General features: G+C 51.5%; 1 protein-coding gene across 1 annotated transcript; it reads right to left on the reverse strand.

The window, feature by feature from the left end:
* Window positions 1-13,779: 13,779 nt before the first annotated feature.
* Window positions 13,780-14,279, reverse strand: LOC139835705 (ethylene-responsive transcription factor ERF073-like). Its single transcript, XM_071825569.1, has 2 exons — window positions 14,070-14,279; window positions 13,780-13,920 (listed from the first exon to the last, which is right to left on the reverse strand). Exons 1-2 carry the CDS (start codon window positions 14,277-14,279, stop codon window positions 13,780-13,782), a joined length of 351 nt encoding a protein of 116 aa, XP_071681670.1.
* Window positions 14,280-15,910: the final 1,631 nt, after the last annotated feature.

Consider the following 15,910-nt stretch of genomic DNA (forward strand, 5'->3'; position numbering starts at 1 on the left):
CATTGGAGGCGGAGCGGACCAGCAGCGTCGCCGGCGAGAGGACGGAACCCTAGATGGGTTTTTTGAGCTGCCTTGCGATCGCTTCACGTGGAAGTCCCGAACGTACACCTTGGCCACATCTTTATTCTCCCCTTCCACGCATTGAGGCCTTCACTCCTCTAGCTTTCGTGATTTTCTCTCTTCCTTTCGTGCTTCTCATTGTATCCTTATCACTGACAAACAATGGATTGTAAAGTACGTAGAATACCGGTCACGAGGGTAGGCAATGGGTTCGCGTAGCGGATATAATTCTCCTTATAATGCCGCCTTTTTATGGTGAGCTGCCTTTCATTGGCAACCCTCCTTTCCTTCTCTCGCTAAACCTAATCAAGAACAGGTGTTGCTGGCGGCAGCGGACGCCGCCCAGATGGCAGATGCCGGATGATCAAGGGAAATAATGGCAAGGAGATCGTGCAAGAAAAAGGCAAATTCGTGTTGCCATTGACGCTGGTCGGGGCGGGGCGGGGCGGCGGGCGCTGGGTCCGGTGGGCCGCGCTTTGGACGTCCACCGGACTGAGGGTCTTGCGGAGTGTTTTGGTGGTTCGGCGGAGGCGGGCTCGTCTTCGGCCAGGAGGGGCGCGGCCTCGGGGCTGGCGTGGTAGTTGGGAGCGATGTCTCCGGTCTTTCGCCTCCGCCTGTTGCGTTGAGGTGTGGTGTCGACCTGTTTGGTCGTCGACCCGTGTGGAGCGCAGCCTCGGGGCTGGCGTGTGGTGTCGTGTTGTAACGGTTTTTCGGCCAGTTTTCCTCATAAACGGGCCAACTCTTTTCTCCTATATCAATGAAAGGCAAAGCTTTTGCCTCGTTTCAAAAAAGAAAACTTACAGCTGGTGAAGCTGCATTTATCGCAGAAAGCTCGTCGGGCGCGGGGCGGGGCGGGGCGGCGGGCGCTGGGTCCGGTGGCCTGGCGCTGGCGGCAGGGACGTCGCGCGGTCGGGGAGCGGCGGTGGCTTGCAGCGGCGCTGGCGTGGCGGAGCTCGGCGGTGGAGCAGCGGCGCTCGGGCCCAGATGGGCTCTGGCGGGCCAGGCGCCGGGCGGTGGTGACGACGCGCGGTCGGGGAGCGGCGCAGGCGTGGCGGAGCTTGGCGGTGGTGCAGCGGCGCAGGCGTTGCGGCGGGCGCTCGGGCCCAGATGGGCTCCGGCGGGCTGCCCCGGGTTCACCCCTGTTCGCGCGGGCTCGGTCGTGGTCGCCGGGGATGCGGCGTGGCTCTTCTTGGTCTGCTCCGTCGTTGCTGTTGGGGAGGGCGCGGTTCTGGATGGCGGGGTGGCGGCCATGTGGTTGTGTTCGTTGCGCAAGTCTGCGGTCTTCGGCGTTCGTCTTCAGGCCTCGTGTCGGTGTTGGTCGGCGTCCCCTCTATGTGGCGTTCCGGCTGCGCCCACAGCGCTCTTCGGCGGTTCTCTGATGGCTACAGGTTGTGTAGCGTGACGGCGGCTAGGGGTTGGCCATGAAGTTGCTGCGAGGAGTCGAGCTTTTTGAGGCTGCAAGGTGGGGTACGTGCGGCGTCTCTCCGGGGGTCGCGTTGCGGTGGTTGCAGTTGGTGGCTTGTGCCGGTCCTTGTTTGGGCGGGCGCGAGGTCTTGGGACTCCCTGCTAGGCGAAAGCTTTGTCTTGGCGAAAGGCCAGGACCGACGACGGTGACGCCCGTGGGCGCCGCTTCCTTCTTGAAGGCGTCGTCGAAGCGGGTGTTTCTGATCTCCGCCCGGGTTCTCCGGGGGAAACCCTAGATCCTTAGCGGGATCGGGCGTGGGCGGCGCTCTTGTGTCGCTTTGCCTCTTGGGGCCGCGCTTTGGACGTCCACCGGACTGAGGGTCTTACGGAGTGTTTTGGTGGTTCGGCGGAGGCGGGCTCGTCTTCGGCCAGGAGGGGCGCGGCCTCGGGGCCGGCGTGGTAGTTGGGAGCGATGTCTCCGGTCTTTCGCCTCCGCCTGTTGCGTTGAGGTGTGGTGTCGACCTGTTTGGTCGTCGACCCGTGTGGAGCGCAGCCTCGGGGCTGGCGTGTGGTGTCGTGTTGTAACGGTTTTTCGGCCAGTTTTCCTCATAAACGGGCCAACTCTTTTCTCCTATATCAATGAAAGGCAAAGCTTTTGCCTCGTTTCAAAAAAAAAAAAAAAATTCTCCTTATATATGTTGGCGTTGACGAATATGATATGGTAACGACCGGAGGTCAGGCCATATCATCTTCTCCCTTGAGCCAACAAGGAATGTAAGTTTCTTAAAATCGTATCTCTCCTTTTCATCGCCGTCAGAGTTGGCTGTCGGGATCCTTGTTTCACCTTTTCCCAAGCGGAACGGGGCTGTGAATATGTGATTTAGAAAACGAACAAGAAATTCTTGGATAAGGTCCCTTTGCTGATGACATATTTGTTTGGAAGAACGGCCCAAGAGCATTTAGATGGGGGCACACCAGGCAGAGGAACCGGTTGAAGTAAGGGCATCTCCAACGGGGCGACCCATCCCGCGCCCGCGCGTCCGGATGAGTCCTGCCGAACAAAAAACCCGGCCCAACGCGGCGACGCACCGCAAATGCGGACGGCCGCGGCGTTCGGAACGACGCAAACCCGGCCCAAATCTGGGCTAGGTTTGCGTGCCCGCGGATGGCACGCGGCGTCCGCTCGCGTCCGGGCGCCGGGCTGCTCGCCTCCCTTGGGGCCACCTGTCGGTGACCGGGGAGGCTATTTAATGTGGACTAGAGGGGATCTGTCCCTCCACTCCAGTCCTCACTGCACTCCCCGAGCGCAACCGCCGCCATGGCCCCGAAACGACGGTTCGCTCCCGGAGCCAACGACGACGAGGCCAGCAGCAGCCGGCGTCCGCCGCCGGCGCTGCGGGCCGGCGGGAACCGCGACGGCCTCCACATCGGAGAGGCCGCCCGCGGAGGCGCGGCATTGCCGCCACCGGCTCCGCTGCTGCTGCAGCCCAAGCCGGAGTGGAGGACCCCGACATCGCCGCCGCGCTGCTCAAATCGGCGGCGGAGGAGGAAGCGCAATGGCCTCATCTCCAAGAGGCCATTCGCACCTCCGCGATGGAGGAGGAGGCCCGGCAGGCGGTCGAGGACGCCGAGGCCTGGGCGCTGTTCGACCAGGCCCGCCTGGAGGTGGAAGCGCAGCGCCGCCACGAGGAGGAGGCCAGGCGCCGCGAGGAGGAGGGGAGGCGCCGCGCGGAGCAGGGGAGGCTCCAGCGTGCCAGGCGCCAAGCCTGGCTGGAGAGGGAGGCGCAGCTCCGTGCTGCTGCGGCGGAGCAGCGGCGGGCTCCGGACCCCCACTCTCCCTGGGAGGAGGCCCTGTGGTCTCCGTGGCCGGAGTCCCCGGCGCGGTCGAGCCACAACAGTGCCTCGCCGCCCGGGGACGTCGTCGACGCCGACGCCGACGATGCCCACACGGCCTAGGCGGCGCACCGACGGCCGCCGCCGCGACCAAACCCTAGGAGGGTTTTTAGTTTAAATTTAAGCCCATATAGAGGGCTTCTTTTGATAGTTTAAATTTGCCCAAAATAGGGCATATGTACAAATTTGCCCAAAATAGGGCATATGTTTAATGAAAATTTGATTAGGTTTAAATTTTTCTTTTGTTTTTGATTTTTTTCACATATGCGCTGCGTCCGCGCGTTGGGCGCAGCGTGCGACCCAAACGGACACGCGGACGCGGGCCGCTGTCCGGATGTCCGTTCGGCCACCCAAATGGCCTAAAACGGATGGCCCAGCGCGTCCGTTTGAGTCGCTCGGTTGGAGATGCCATAAGAGAAGTGGTACTTTCCAATACTGAAGAACAAGTGGATGGAGGATCGACTGAGCATGTTGTACGTACTTTGATCATGGAACACAACTTAATATATACTAGTAGATGCATGCATGATAAACCCATAATGCTATGCTATATATATTGAAATAAGACGTGCAATTAACATGGATTAGTTGCTGCTGAACTACAAAATAAATTGTCACTGACACAGAATATATAACGAGATGAGGGCATCACGCAGCACGCTTGCTGCTGCTGCTGCCGCCGCCGTCTCCTCCCTGGCCGACGTCTTCGTCACGGTAAGGACCAGTTCTGCGCACGTCCCACATCACAAGCAAAACCAGGGGCGCGAACAGGACCGTCGTCACCAGCGCTGTTTGCGGGCCGGCGATCAGGAGAATAGTAAGGTCAGCGACGAGCAGGAGGCCACCGAGACACATCCCCACAGTTATCGCGTCTTGTGTGGCGGCGGCTTCGTCCGATTCGTCGGCGCCTTTCTCCAGGTCCATGGAAGCAACACATGTGGACTTGTCCATGGATCGATCCCTGCTGCCCGGCTGGTGTGGTCTTGGGTTGCTAAGAGCATCTCCAGTCGCGTCCCCAAACCGTCCCCCAAAAGGATTTGGGGCGCGCCGGACAAAAAAAGCGTTCCAGCCGCGTCCCCCAAAGCCCTTTTTTGTCCGGCGCGCCCCTATACGGTGTCCGGCGCGGCGGCGCCCCGAGCCCGTCCCCGTCCCACAGGGGACGCTCGGGGCACGCCGGACACAACGAAAAGCGAGGCGGGGAGTGGCGGGGCCGACGCGTCAGCGGCACAGTTAATTTTAACCTAACCGTCGCCTACCTCGCGACGGAAGTTATTCGCGCGCAGTGACACACGGCGGCATCTTTGCCTTAATGGCGATGGAGGGGCAGGCGAGACGTCTCGTCGGTGCTGCGCAGCCTCCACGCGTCGCCGGCGTTCGCACGCCACCGCCCGTTCCCGCGCGATCTTCCCGCCTCTTCTCGTCTGTTCCCGTGCTTTCTTCCCGACGCCGGCGTCTATAAAAGGTCTCCCGGCTCATCAATGGTAGCCACCACACCCCGCCGGCAACAAACACAGCCCTCGTCGCTCCACAGCCGTCTCCTCCATCACCAGTTGCAATGGCGAACCGCCCCGACGATGGCCACTTCCCTCCACCGCCGTCTCCTCCATTGACGAGCCGGCAGCGGCGTGCGGCACTAGAGGAGGCACTCGAGGAGGAGGCCCGCCAGCGGCGTGAGGCGCAGCAGGCGGCGGATCTAGCGGCGTTCTCCGCCCCTGCCTCCGCAGCTGAGGAGGCCACGGCGGCAGCAGCGTGGCAGGAGCAGCAATGCGACACCGTTGCGGCGTTCGACGCCTCGACGGGACAAGAGGCGCGACGGCGCCGGTACCGGGAGGAGATGGAGCAGCGATGGGCTGACGAGCGCCGGCGCCAGCGCGATGAGTGGCAGGCGCTGTTCCGTGAACGGCGTGACTCGATCGAGCGCCGGCGGCGTGAGTCGATCGAGCTCCAGCAGCAGGCGACGGCGGAGGAGCGTCGGCAGCGGGAGGCGGCGCTGACGGCGCTATGGGGGAGGCGGGCGGAGCAGTTGGCGGCGGCCGACGCGTTTGCGGCGGCGATGATGGAGGCGCCAACAGATGTGGAGGAGGAGGCGCCAATGGAGGAGGAGGAGGCCGAGGCGGAGGAGACCGAGGTGGAGAACGACGACGACGACGAGCTCGACTGGTCCGACGACGACGCCCCGCACCCGGACGAGACGGCCGATCAGCAACGCGCCCTCGTCGAGTCCTTCGAGTCGGAAAAGAAGCTCCAGGACGACGCCTGGTGTCTACGTTCCCCCTCCTTTCCTGTAGACAGTGTTGGGCCTCCAAGAGCAGAGGTTTGTAGAACAGCAGCAAGTTTTCCCTTAAGTGGATCACCCAAGGTTTATCGAACTCAGGGAGGAAGAGGTCAAAGATATCCCTCTCATGCAACCCTGCAACCACAAAGCAAGAAGTCTCTTGTGTCCCCAACACACCTAATAGGTGCACTAGTTCGACGAAGAGATAGTGAAATACAGGTGGTATAAATAAGTATGAGCAGTAGCAACGGTGCCAGAAAATAGCTTGCTGGCGTGTAGTTGATGGTGGTAGTATTGCAGCAGTAGTAGCACAGTAAAACAGTAAACAAGCAGCGATAGCAGTATTTAGGAACAAGGCCTAGGGATTACACTTTCACTAGTGGACACTCTCAACATTGATCACATAACAGAATAGATAAATGCATACTCTACACTTTTGTTGGATGATGAACACATTGCGTAGGATTACACGAACCCTCAATGCCGGAGTTAACAAGCTCCACAATAATGCTCATATTTTAGTAACCTTTAGTGTAAGATAGATCAAAAGACTAAACCAAGTACTAGCATAGCATGCACACTGTCACCTTCATGCATATGTAGGAGGAATAGATCACATCAATATTATCATAGCAATAGTTAACTTCGCAATCTACAAGAGATCATGATCATAGCATAAACCAAGTACTAACACGGTGCACACACTGTCACCTTTACACACGTGCAGGAGGAATAGAACTACTTTAATAACTTTGCTAGAGTAGCACATAGATAGTAGTGATACAAAACTCATATGAATCTCAATCATGTAAAGCAGCTCATGAGATCATTGTATTGAGGTACATAGGAGAGAGATGAACCACATAGCTACCGGTACAGCCCCGAGCCTCGATGGAGAACTACTCCCTCCTCATGGGAGCAGCAGCGGTGATGAAGATGGCGGTGGAGATGGCAGCGGTGTCGATGGAGAAGCCTTCCGGGGGCACTTCCCCGCTCCGGCAGCGTGCCGGAACAGAGACTCCGGTCCCCCAGATCTTGGCGTCGCGATGGCGGCGGCTCTGGAAGGTTTCTGTGGTTTTCGCCGATCGTATCAGGGTTTTCGATCCAGGGGCTTTATATAGGCGAAGAGGCGGCGCAGGAGGGTCGAAGGGGCGACGACACCATAGGGCGGCGCGGCCAGGGCCTGGGCCGCGCCGGCCTAGGGTCTGGGGGCCCAGTGCCCCCCCTCTGGTCCTTCCCGGGTGTTCTGGATGCTTCCGGTGAAAATAGGAACTTGGGCGTTGATTTCGTCCGATTCCGAGAATATTTCGTTACTAGGATTTCTGAAACCAAAAACAGCAGTAAAAACAGAACCGGCACTTCGGCATCTTGTTAATAGGTTAGTTCCAGAAAATGCACGAATATGACATAAAGTGTGCATAAAACATGTAGATAACATCAATAATGTGGCATGGAACATAAGAAATTATCGATACGTCGGAGACGTATCAGCATCCCCAAGCTTAGTTCTGCTCGTCCTGAGCAGGTAAAACAATAACAAAGATAATTTCTGGAGTGACATGCCATCATAACCTTGATCATACTATTTGTAAAGCATATGTAGTGAATGCAGCGATCAAAACAATGTATATGACATGAGTAAACAAGTGAATCATATAGCAAAGACTTTTCATGAATAGCACTTCAAGACAAGCATCAATAAGTCTTGCATAAGAGTTAACTCATAAAGCAATAATTCAAAGTAAAGGCATTGAAGCAACACAATGGAAGATTAAGTTTCAGCGGTTGCTTTCAACTTGTAACATGTATATCTCATGGATAATTGTCAATGCAAAGCAATATAACAAATGCAATATGCAAATATGTAAGAATCAGTGCAAAGTTCACACAAGTGTTTGCTTCTTGAGGTGGAGAGAAATAGGTGAACTGACTCAACAATAAAAGTAAAGGAATGGTCCTCCATAGAGGAAAAGCATCGATTGCTATATTTGTGCTAGAGCTTTGATTTTGAAAACATAAAGAGAGCATAAAAATAAAGTTTTGAGAGGTGTATGTTGTTGTCAACGAATGGTAGCGGGTACTCTAACCCCCTTGCCAGACAAACCTTCAAAGAGCGGCTCCCATTTTATTTTATTTTGGGTGGCACTCCTTCCAACCTTTCTTTCACAAACCATGGCTAACCGAATCCTCGGGTGCCTGCCAACAATCTCATACCATGAAGGAGTGCCTTTTTATTTTAGTTTTATTATGATGACACTCCTCCCAACCTTTGCTTATACAAGCCATGGCTAACCGAATCCTTCGGGTGCCGTCCAACAATCACATACCATGGAGGAGTGTCTATTTTTGTTAATTAATTTGGGACTGGGAATCCCATTGCCAGCTCTTTTTGCAAAATTATTGGATAAGCGGATGAAGCCACTAGTCCATTGGTGAAAGTTGCCCAACAAGATTGAAAGATAAACACCACATACTTCCTCATGAGCTATAAAACATTGACACAAATCAGAGGTGATAAATTTTGAATTGTTTAAAGGTAGCACTCAAGCAATTTACTTTGGAATGGCGGAGAAATACCATGTAGTAGGTAGGTATGGTGGACACAAATGGCATAGTGGTTGGCTCAAGTATTTTGGATGCATGAGAAGTATTCCCTCTCGATACAAGGTTTAGGCTAGCAAGGCTTATTTGAAACAAACACAAGGATGAACCGGTGCAGCAAAACTCACATAAAAGACATATTGAAAACATTATAAGACTCTACACCGTCTTCCTTGTTGTTCAAACTCAATACTAGAAATTATCTAGACCTTAGAGAAACCAAATATGCAAACCAAATTTTAGCATGCTCTATGTATTTCTTCATTAATGGGTGCAAAGCATATGATGCAAGAGCTTAATCATGAGCACGACAATTGCCAAGTATCACATTACCCAAGACATTAATAGCAATTACTACATGTATCATTTTCCAATTCCAACCATATAACAATTTAACGAAGGAGAAACTTCGCCATGAATACTATGAGTAGAAACCAAGGACATACTTGTCCATATGCTACAGCGGAGCGTGTCTCTCTCCCATAAAGTGAATGCTAGGATCCATTTTATTCAAACAAAACAAAAAAACAAAAACAAACCGACGCTCCAAGAAAAAGCACATAAGATGTGATGGAATAAAAATATAGTTTCAGGGGAGGAACCTGATAATGTTGTCGATGAAGAAGGGGATGCCTTGGGCATCCCCAAGCTTAGACGCTTGAGTCTTCTTAATATATGCAGGGGTGAACCACCGGGGCATCCCCAAGCTTAGACTTTTCACTCTTCTTGATCATAGTATATCATCCTCCTCTCTTGACCCTTGAAAACTTCCTTCACACCAAAATTCTCATAAACTTCATTAGAGGGGTTAGTACATAATCAAAAACTCACATGTTCAGAGGTGACACAATCATTCTTAACACTTCTGGACATTGCTCAAAGCTACTGGAGTTTAATGGAACAAAGAAATCCATCCCACATAGCAAAAGAGGCAATGCGAAATAAAAGGCAGAATCTGTCAAAACAGAACAGTCCGTAAAGACGAATTTCTAATAAATACTTCCGTTGCTCAGATCAGAAAACTCAAAACTAACGAAAGTTGCGTACATATCTGGGGAACACGCACGTAAATTGGCATATTTTTCTGATTTTTCTACAGAGAGAAAATCCCAGATTCGTGACAGATAGAAATCTGTTTCTGCGCAGAAATCCAAATCTAGTATCAACCTTCGATTAGAGGCTTCACTTGGCACAACAAAACACAAAACTAAGATAAGGAGAGGTTGCTACAGTAATAAACAACTTCCAAGACACAAAATAAAAACAAAGTACTGTAGCAAAATAACACATGGGTTATCTCCCAAGAAGTTCTTTTCTTTATAGCCATTAAGATGGGCTCAGCAGTTTTAATGATGCACTCGCGAGAAATAGTATTTGAAGCAAAAGAGAGCATCAAAAGGCAAATTCAAAACACATTTAAGTCTAACATGCTTCCTATGCATAGGAATCTTGTAAATAAACAAGTTCAAGAAGCATAATGCAACAAGCATAGAAAGATAAAACAAGTATAGCTTCAAAAATTTCAGCACATAGAGAGGTTTTTTAGTAACATGAAAATTTCTACAACCATATTTTCCTCTCTCATAATAACTTTCAGTAGCAACATGAGCAAACTCAACAATATAACTATCACATAAGGCATTCTTATCATGAGTCTCATGCATAAAATTATTACTCTCCACATAGGCATAATCAATTTTATTAGTTGTAGTGGGAGCAAATTCAACAAAGTAGCTATCATTATTATTCTCATTATCAAATATAGGAGGCATAGTATCATCAAAGTAAATTTTCTCCTCAATGCTTGGGGGACTAAAAATATCATGCTCATCAAAGTCAGCTTCCCCAAGCTTAGAATTTTCCATATCATTAGCAACAATGGTGTTCAAAGTGTTCATACTAATATCATTGCTACTAGCATGCAAATAAGGTTACATAGGTTTTTTTATTTTCGCATTAAACCATTCATGTCTTGACTCAGGAAATAGTACAAAGAGCTCACAGATGTTTTCCATTATGCCTTACTAGTGTAAAACAAGAAACAAAAAGATGCAATTGCAGGATCTAAAGGAAATAGCTTCGAGTACTTACAATGCGCCGGAAAATAGCTTGGTAGCCGAGGTCCGGAGTGTGAGTACCTTTTACCTTTCCTCCCCGGCAACGGCGCCAGAAAATAGCTTGGTGTCTACGTTCCCCCTCCTTTCCTGTAGACAGTGTTGGGCCTCCAAGAGCAGAGGTTTGTAGAACAGCAGCAAGTTTTCCCTTAAGTGGATCACCCAAGGTTTATCGAACTCAGGGAGGAAGAGGTCAAAGATATCCCTCTCATGCAACCCTGCAACCACAAAGCAAGAAGTCTCTTGTGTCCCCAACACACCTAATAGGTGCACTAGTTCGACGAAGAGATAGTGAAATACAGGTGGTATAAATAAGTATGAGCAGTAGCAACGGTGCCAGAAAATAGCTTGCTGGCGTGTAGTTGATGGTGGTAGTATTGCAGCAGTAGTAGCACAGTAAAACAGTAAACAAGCAGCGATAGCAGTATTTAGGAACAAGGCCTAGGGATTACACTTTCACTAGTGGACACTCTCAACATTGATCACATAACAGAATAGATAAATGCATACTCTACACTTTTGTTGGATGATGAACACATTGCGTAGGATTACACGAACCCTCAATGCCGGAGTTAACAAGCTCCACAATAATGCTCATATTTTAGTAACCTTTAGTGTAAGATAGATCAAAAGACTAAACCAAGTACTAGCATAGCATGCACACTGTCACCTTCATGCATATGTAGGAGGAATAGATCACATCAATATTATCATAGCAATAGTTAACTTCGCAATCTACAAGAGATCATGATCATAGCATAAACCAAGTACTAACACGGTGCACACACTGTCACCTTTACACACGTGCAGGAGGAATAGAACTACTTTAATAACTTTGCTAGAGTAGCACATAGATAGTAGTGATACAAAACTCATATGAATCTCAATCATGTAAAGCAGCTCATGAGATCATTGTATTGAGGTACATAGGAGAGAGATGAACCACATAACTACCGGTACAGCCCCGAGCCTCGATGGAGAACTACTCCCTCCTCATGGGAGCAGCAGCGGTGATGAAGATGGCGGTGGAGATGGCAGCGGTGTCGATGGAGAAGCCTTCCGGGGGCACTTCCCCGCTCCGGCAGCGTGCCGGAACAGAGACTCCTGTCCCCCAGATCTTGGCGTCGCGATGGCGGCGGCTCTGGAAGGTTTCTGTGGTTTTCGCCGATCGTATCAGGGTTTTCGATCCAGGGGCTTTATATAGGCGAAGAGGCGGCGCAGGAGGGTCGAAGGGGCGACGACACCATAGGGCGGCGCGGCCAGGGCCTGGGCCGCGCCGGCCTAGGGTCTGGGGGCCCAGTGCCCCCCCTCTGGTCCTTCCTGGGTGTTCTGGATGCTTCCGGTGAAAATAGGAACTTGGGCGTTGATTTCGTCCGATTCCGAGAATATTTCGTTACTAGGATTTCTGAAACCAAAAACAGCAGAAAACAGGAACTGGCACTTCGGCATCTTGTTAATAGGTTAGTTCCAGAAAATGCACGAATATGACATAAAGTGTGCATAAAACATGTAGATAACATCAATAATGTGGCATGGAACATAAGAAATTATCGATACGTCGGAGACGTATCAACGCCCGTGCCCTCGAAGAGGCGCATATTCGTCGCGCCATCGAGCTCTCCCTCCAGGCGGCGCAGCAGGGGACGGCGGAGGACGCGCGGCGGGAGCGGCACCGTCTGGCCACCGCCGAACGCAAGGAGAGGAGACGCGCGCAGGAGGAGCTGCGGCGTAGGGGAGGCGACGACGGGGCGGGGCCGTCGAACGCGCCGCCGGGCGGTCAGTAGTCTAGGTTTAGATGGAATCTAGCCGTTTTCATTCAAACTTTGTAATATATAATCAAAATTGAATGAAAACCTTTATTTTCGTGCACAAATATTCATTTGGGGGCGGCGTTTGGGGGACGCGGCTGGGGAGCGACGTCCCCCAAACGCGGCACGAACAAAACACGTCCCCAAACGCTCGATTCGGCGCGGTCTGGGAGACGGTTTGGGGGACGCGACTGGAGATGCTCTAACTCGATCTCGTGCGCTCGCTCAACTCAGGTATGTATGCCCGATCGCTGAATCGTTCGAACTTCGAAAGTACCACCTACCGCTACAGTTATATCTTTATCGAGAAAAAAAATCGCTACAGTTATATGTAAACTAGGGCACCGCGTGGGCTGCGACTACCGAATTCTAGTCGGACTCTGGATATCGAACGTGCAGAGCCATCGCATCGAGCTGGCCTGCAGCCGAGTAGGTTCGATGTGTATGCAGCCGAGCAGAGTCGAGCTCGTGTCCTACTTGAATATGAATAGGATAATGTGATTTCCCTAGGGGATTGGAACTAGAACTTGAGAGACGAAGAGAGAGTTCGAATTGGAGGGGACGAAAGTACCACTTATCGCCGACCTATACAAACTTGACAACTTGTAAAGTGATGGGCGTCCTCGGGGATCAAATCCCTCATTCCCGGGTGGACAGCCGTTAGATCAGCCACATCCGACCGTCCAGAGCGGTCAAAGTAGCCCTTAATCCCATTTTTTTCTTCCATAAATATACCATAGTAGCAAAAAATGGTTCGTTTGCAGCAAAATCTATTTCTATTTAAAATTCCACTTTTGCTTCCATAATGTATCAAAGTAGTAAAAAATGGTTCGTTTGCAGCAAATTCTATTTCCACTTAAAATTCCACTTTTGCTTCTATAATGTACCAAAGTAGCATAAAATGTTGGTTTGCAGCAAAATTTATTTTCACTTGAAATCTCACTTTTACTCCCATAATGTAAAGTAGCACAAAATTGTTCGTTTGCAGCAAAATCTATTTGCAATTAATATCTCATTTTTTGCTTCCATAAAAGCATTAGTGTAGCAAAGCCAATCTGATTTTAGCAAAAAATGTTTCATCCACGAAACACAAAAGACCTCACCGGAGACCTTGCCATAGACATCGATTGTAGCAATAAAAATTAAAATATTCTGGCAAAATCACAGAATAATTGTAGCAAAATTGGAGTTCGACGGAAGTATGGCCGGAGACATGGCATAGACGATTTTATAATATTATAGCAGAAACACAAACAATTCTAGGAAAAAGATATTTCGCTCGAGATATCATGGCAAACTATTCGTACTATTTTTGCAAAACCGGAGAATAATTGTAGCAAAAAAATGTAGCAAAAAATGTCCACATCAGCTTTGTTAGAGCGTCTCCATCAGAGACGCAATAATATGGCGCTGCAAAACCAATTTTGCGCGGGCTGCAAACATTTAGCGCGCGCTGTGCCAAAATCCCCTTCATCGGACGCGCTATTTCGCGGCATGGGTGGTCCGCTGAAAAAGCGCCCGTAGCGGAAGCGCTAATTTGCAGCGCCAGAAACACATTTTGATTTAAACTAGTTCAAATAGAAGATTAAAAAACATTGAAAATACATAGATAATAAAAAACAGTCTACTCGTTGCCGTCGTCGGAGGTTGTCTCAGTCCACATGTCGTCCCTGCGAGGGTCGTTGTCGCCCCAGGTCGTGTTCGGGTTATCGAGTTCGAACTCGGCGATGGCGCGACGGGGCGCCTGGCGGACATATGCTGCGCCCTGAGGTCCACGCCTCCGTGTTGTCGACGTCGCTGGGGAACTGCTCCCTCCACTGGCGCATCAGCTCCTCGTCGCGCTCGGCGATGGCGATGCGGCGCTGCGCCTGGCGGTGGCAGCGACGGTCCTCCTCGGTGACGAGGCGCGGGCGCCAGGAACTCCGCTTCCTCCAGCGACTCGACGTCCTGGAAGTTGAGGTCGCGCCGCGGCCGTCGGAATCGCCACGCGGCCGCGTCGTAGACGCGCGCCGCCAGCTCCGGCATGTTGAAGGTGCTGAGGCTGACGCGGAAGCCGCCGGCGCGAATCTCCGGGTAGAACGTCCCGTTCGGACGCCGCGGAAGCCCGACGATCCGCGGCGGCATCCCGGCGACGAACGAGCGGAGGCGGCGGCGAGGAAGGAGAGCGGCGACGAATGAGCGGTGGCGGGGCGAGGCGGCGGAACTTTCCGTGGCTTACTGTTTGCTGTTTGTTGCCCGTCTGACCCTCAATCCTGACTCCAACCCTCTTAGGTCCATCTTTAACACTTGTTACGTCATTTTTTTGTGTGAATAGGACAATGGCATTAAAAGAAACAACGAACGGTACAAAACACCCCAAGAAAAACGAATATTACAACGAGATCCTTGAGAAGCCCTTCAACTTCAACCTCCAAACCGTGTCGACGGCGCGCCGCCGCTGCCGCTCCTCCCAGAGTCGGTTTGACGTTGTTGGTTGCGGACGGGAAGTCACCAAACGAGTCAAGAAGACCACATCTGTTCCGAAGACGGAGAAGACATATGAACTGTCGCTGAAGCTCCTTGACGATCCGAAGATCCCCACAGCCAGACGAAAACCTCGAAGACGACACCACTCCCACAAGCCTCTCGACGTTGCCTCCGAGATGGGGTTGAAGCCGGGGATACCTTATTGCACGAGGTGGCGCCACCACCACTTGAACTGTCGCCCCTACAAACTTTAACCCTACAAACGGAGAACGGAACCCACAAAACAGGGGGTGGAGCCCTCCCGCCGACGAGGGTCGCGATCCACTGCACCCCCATGGCTCGAAGGCCATAGAGGAGGGGAAGATCGGCGGCAGCGCCGGCAGGAGGCGAGGAGTCCTGGTCGTCTTTCGGTCCATAATTTTCTTGTTATCTGATGTATGCTCTGTACTGGATTGTGCAGCAAGCAGCAAATAACTTTGAAAAAATAACAATAGATCATGCAGCAAAACACAATCTCCATTGTAGCTAAGAATTTGTGGATACACCATTTACTCAAAGCATTTTTCGTTGAGGTTGTATAGGAAAATCCTCCCTCCGACCAGGATTAGGTGTCGAACGTGATTTTTTGCGAAAACCCCCTCCCGCTTCTGCCGACCAATTTCGTGGTCCTCTTTCTTCTCCGCCGCTTCCCGTTCTTGGTGTCGCCCACGCTACGCCTCGCCTGAGTCCGTGCCGCGCCGAGCCTCCCTCGCGTCTGCGCCGCGCCGAGCCGGCCACCGCACCGCTCCCCCCGCGCCTCCTCTACCCCGTTTAGTTCCCCCGCTCTCTACACCAAGACTCCATCCACAGAAATGTGAACTCTTTATCCCTCGATTCCGGCGGCCCAACGTACTCCGGTGACTCAGCAGCAGCAGATCGAGGCCATGCGAAGTCCTCCAGCTTGGATTCGTTTCGAAATAGCGGCGCTGGTGGTGAGGAGGCTCGGCAACCGGTCAGCCCTCTTCCTGTAATATCCCAGGATTTGGGGTTACAAAAATAGAGGAAACAGATGTGCGCATTGCATTCATGCATAGAAAATCCGGGGAATTTTCGCGCTTTAAAGTAAAACAGTCACAGTAACTGAAGTTTCACTTGACCTTGGTGGAATTGAAGTAGCTCATCAAGTCAAGCGCTATAAACCTCAATGTGACTTTGTTTAAAACCTTGTTTTTGGTAGAGATGATTTGATCTAAGGGTTTAGATCAAATGGAACAAAAATCAACACAACAACACTTTACTCAATGATCAAT

The sequence above is a fragment of the Lolium perenne genome, chromosome 2 (assembly GCF_019359855.2).
Source record: "Lolium perenne isolate Kyuss_39 chromosome 2, Kyuss_2.0, whole genome shotgun sequence".
NCBI classification, from domain to species: Eukaryota; Viridiplantae; Streptophyta; class Magnoliopsida; order Poales; family Poaceae; genus Lolium; species Lolium perenne.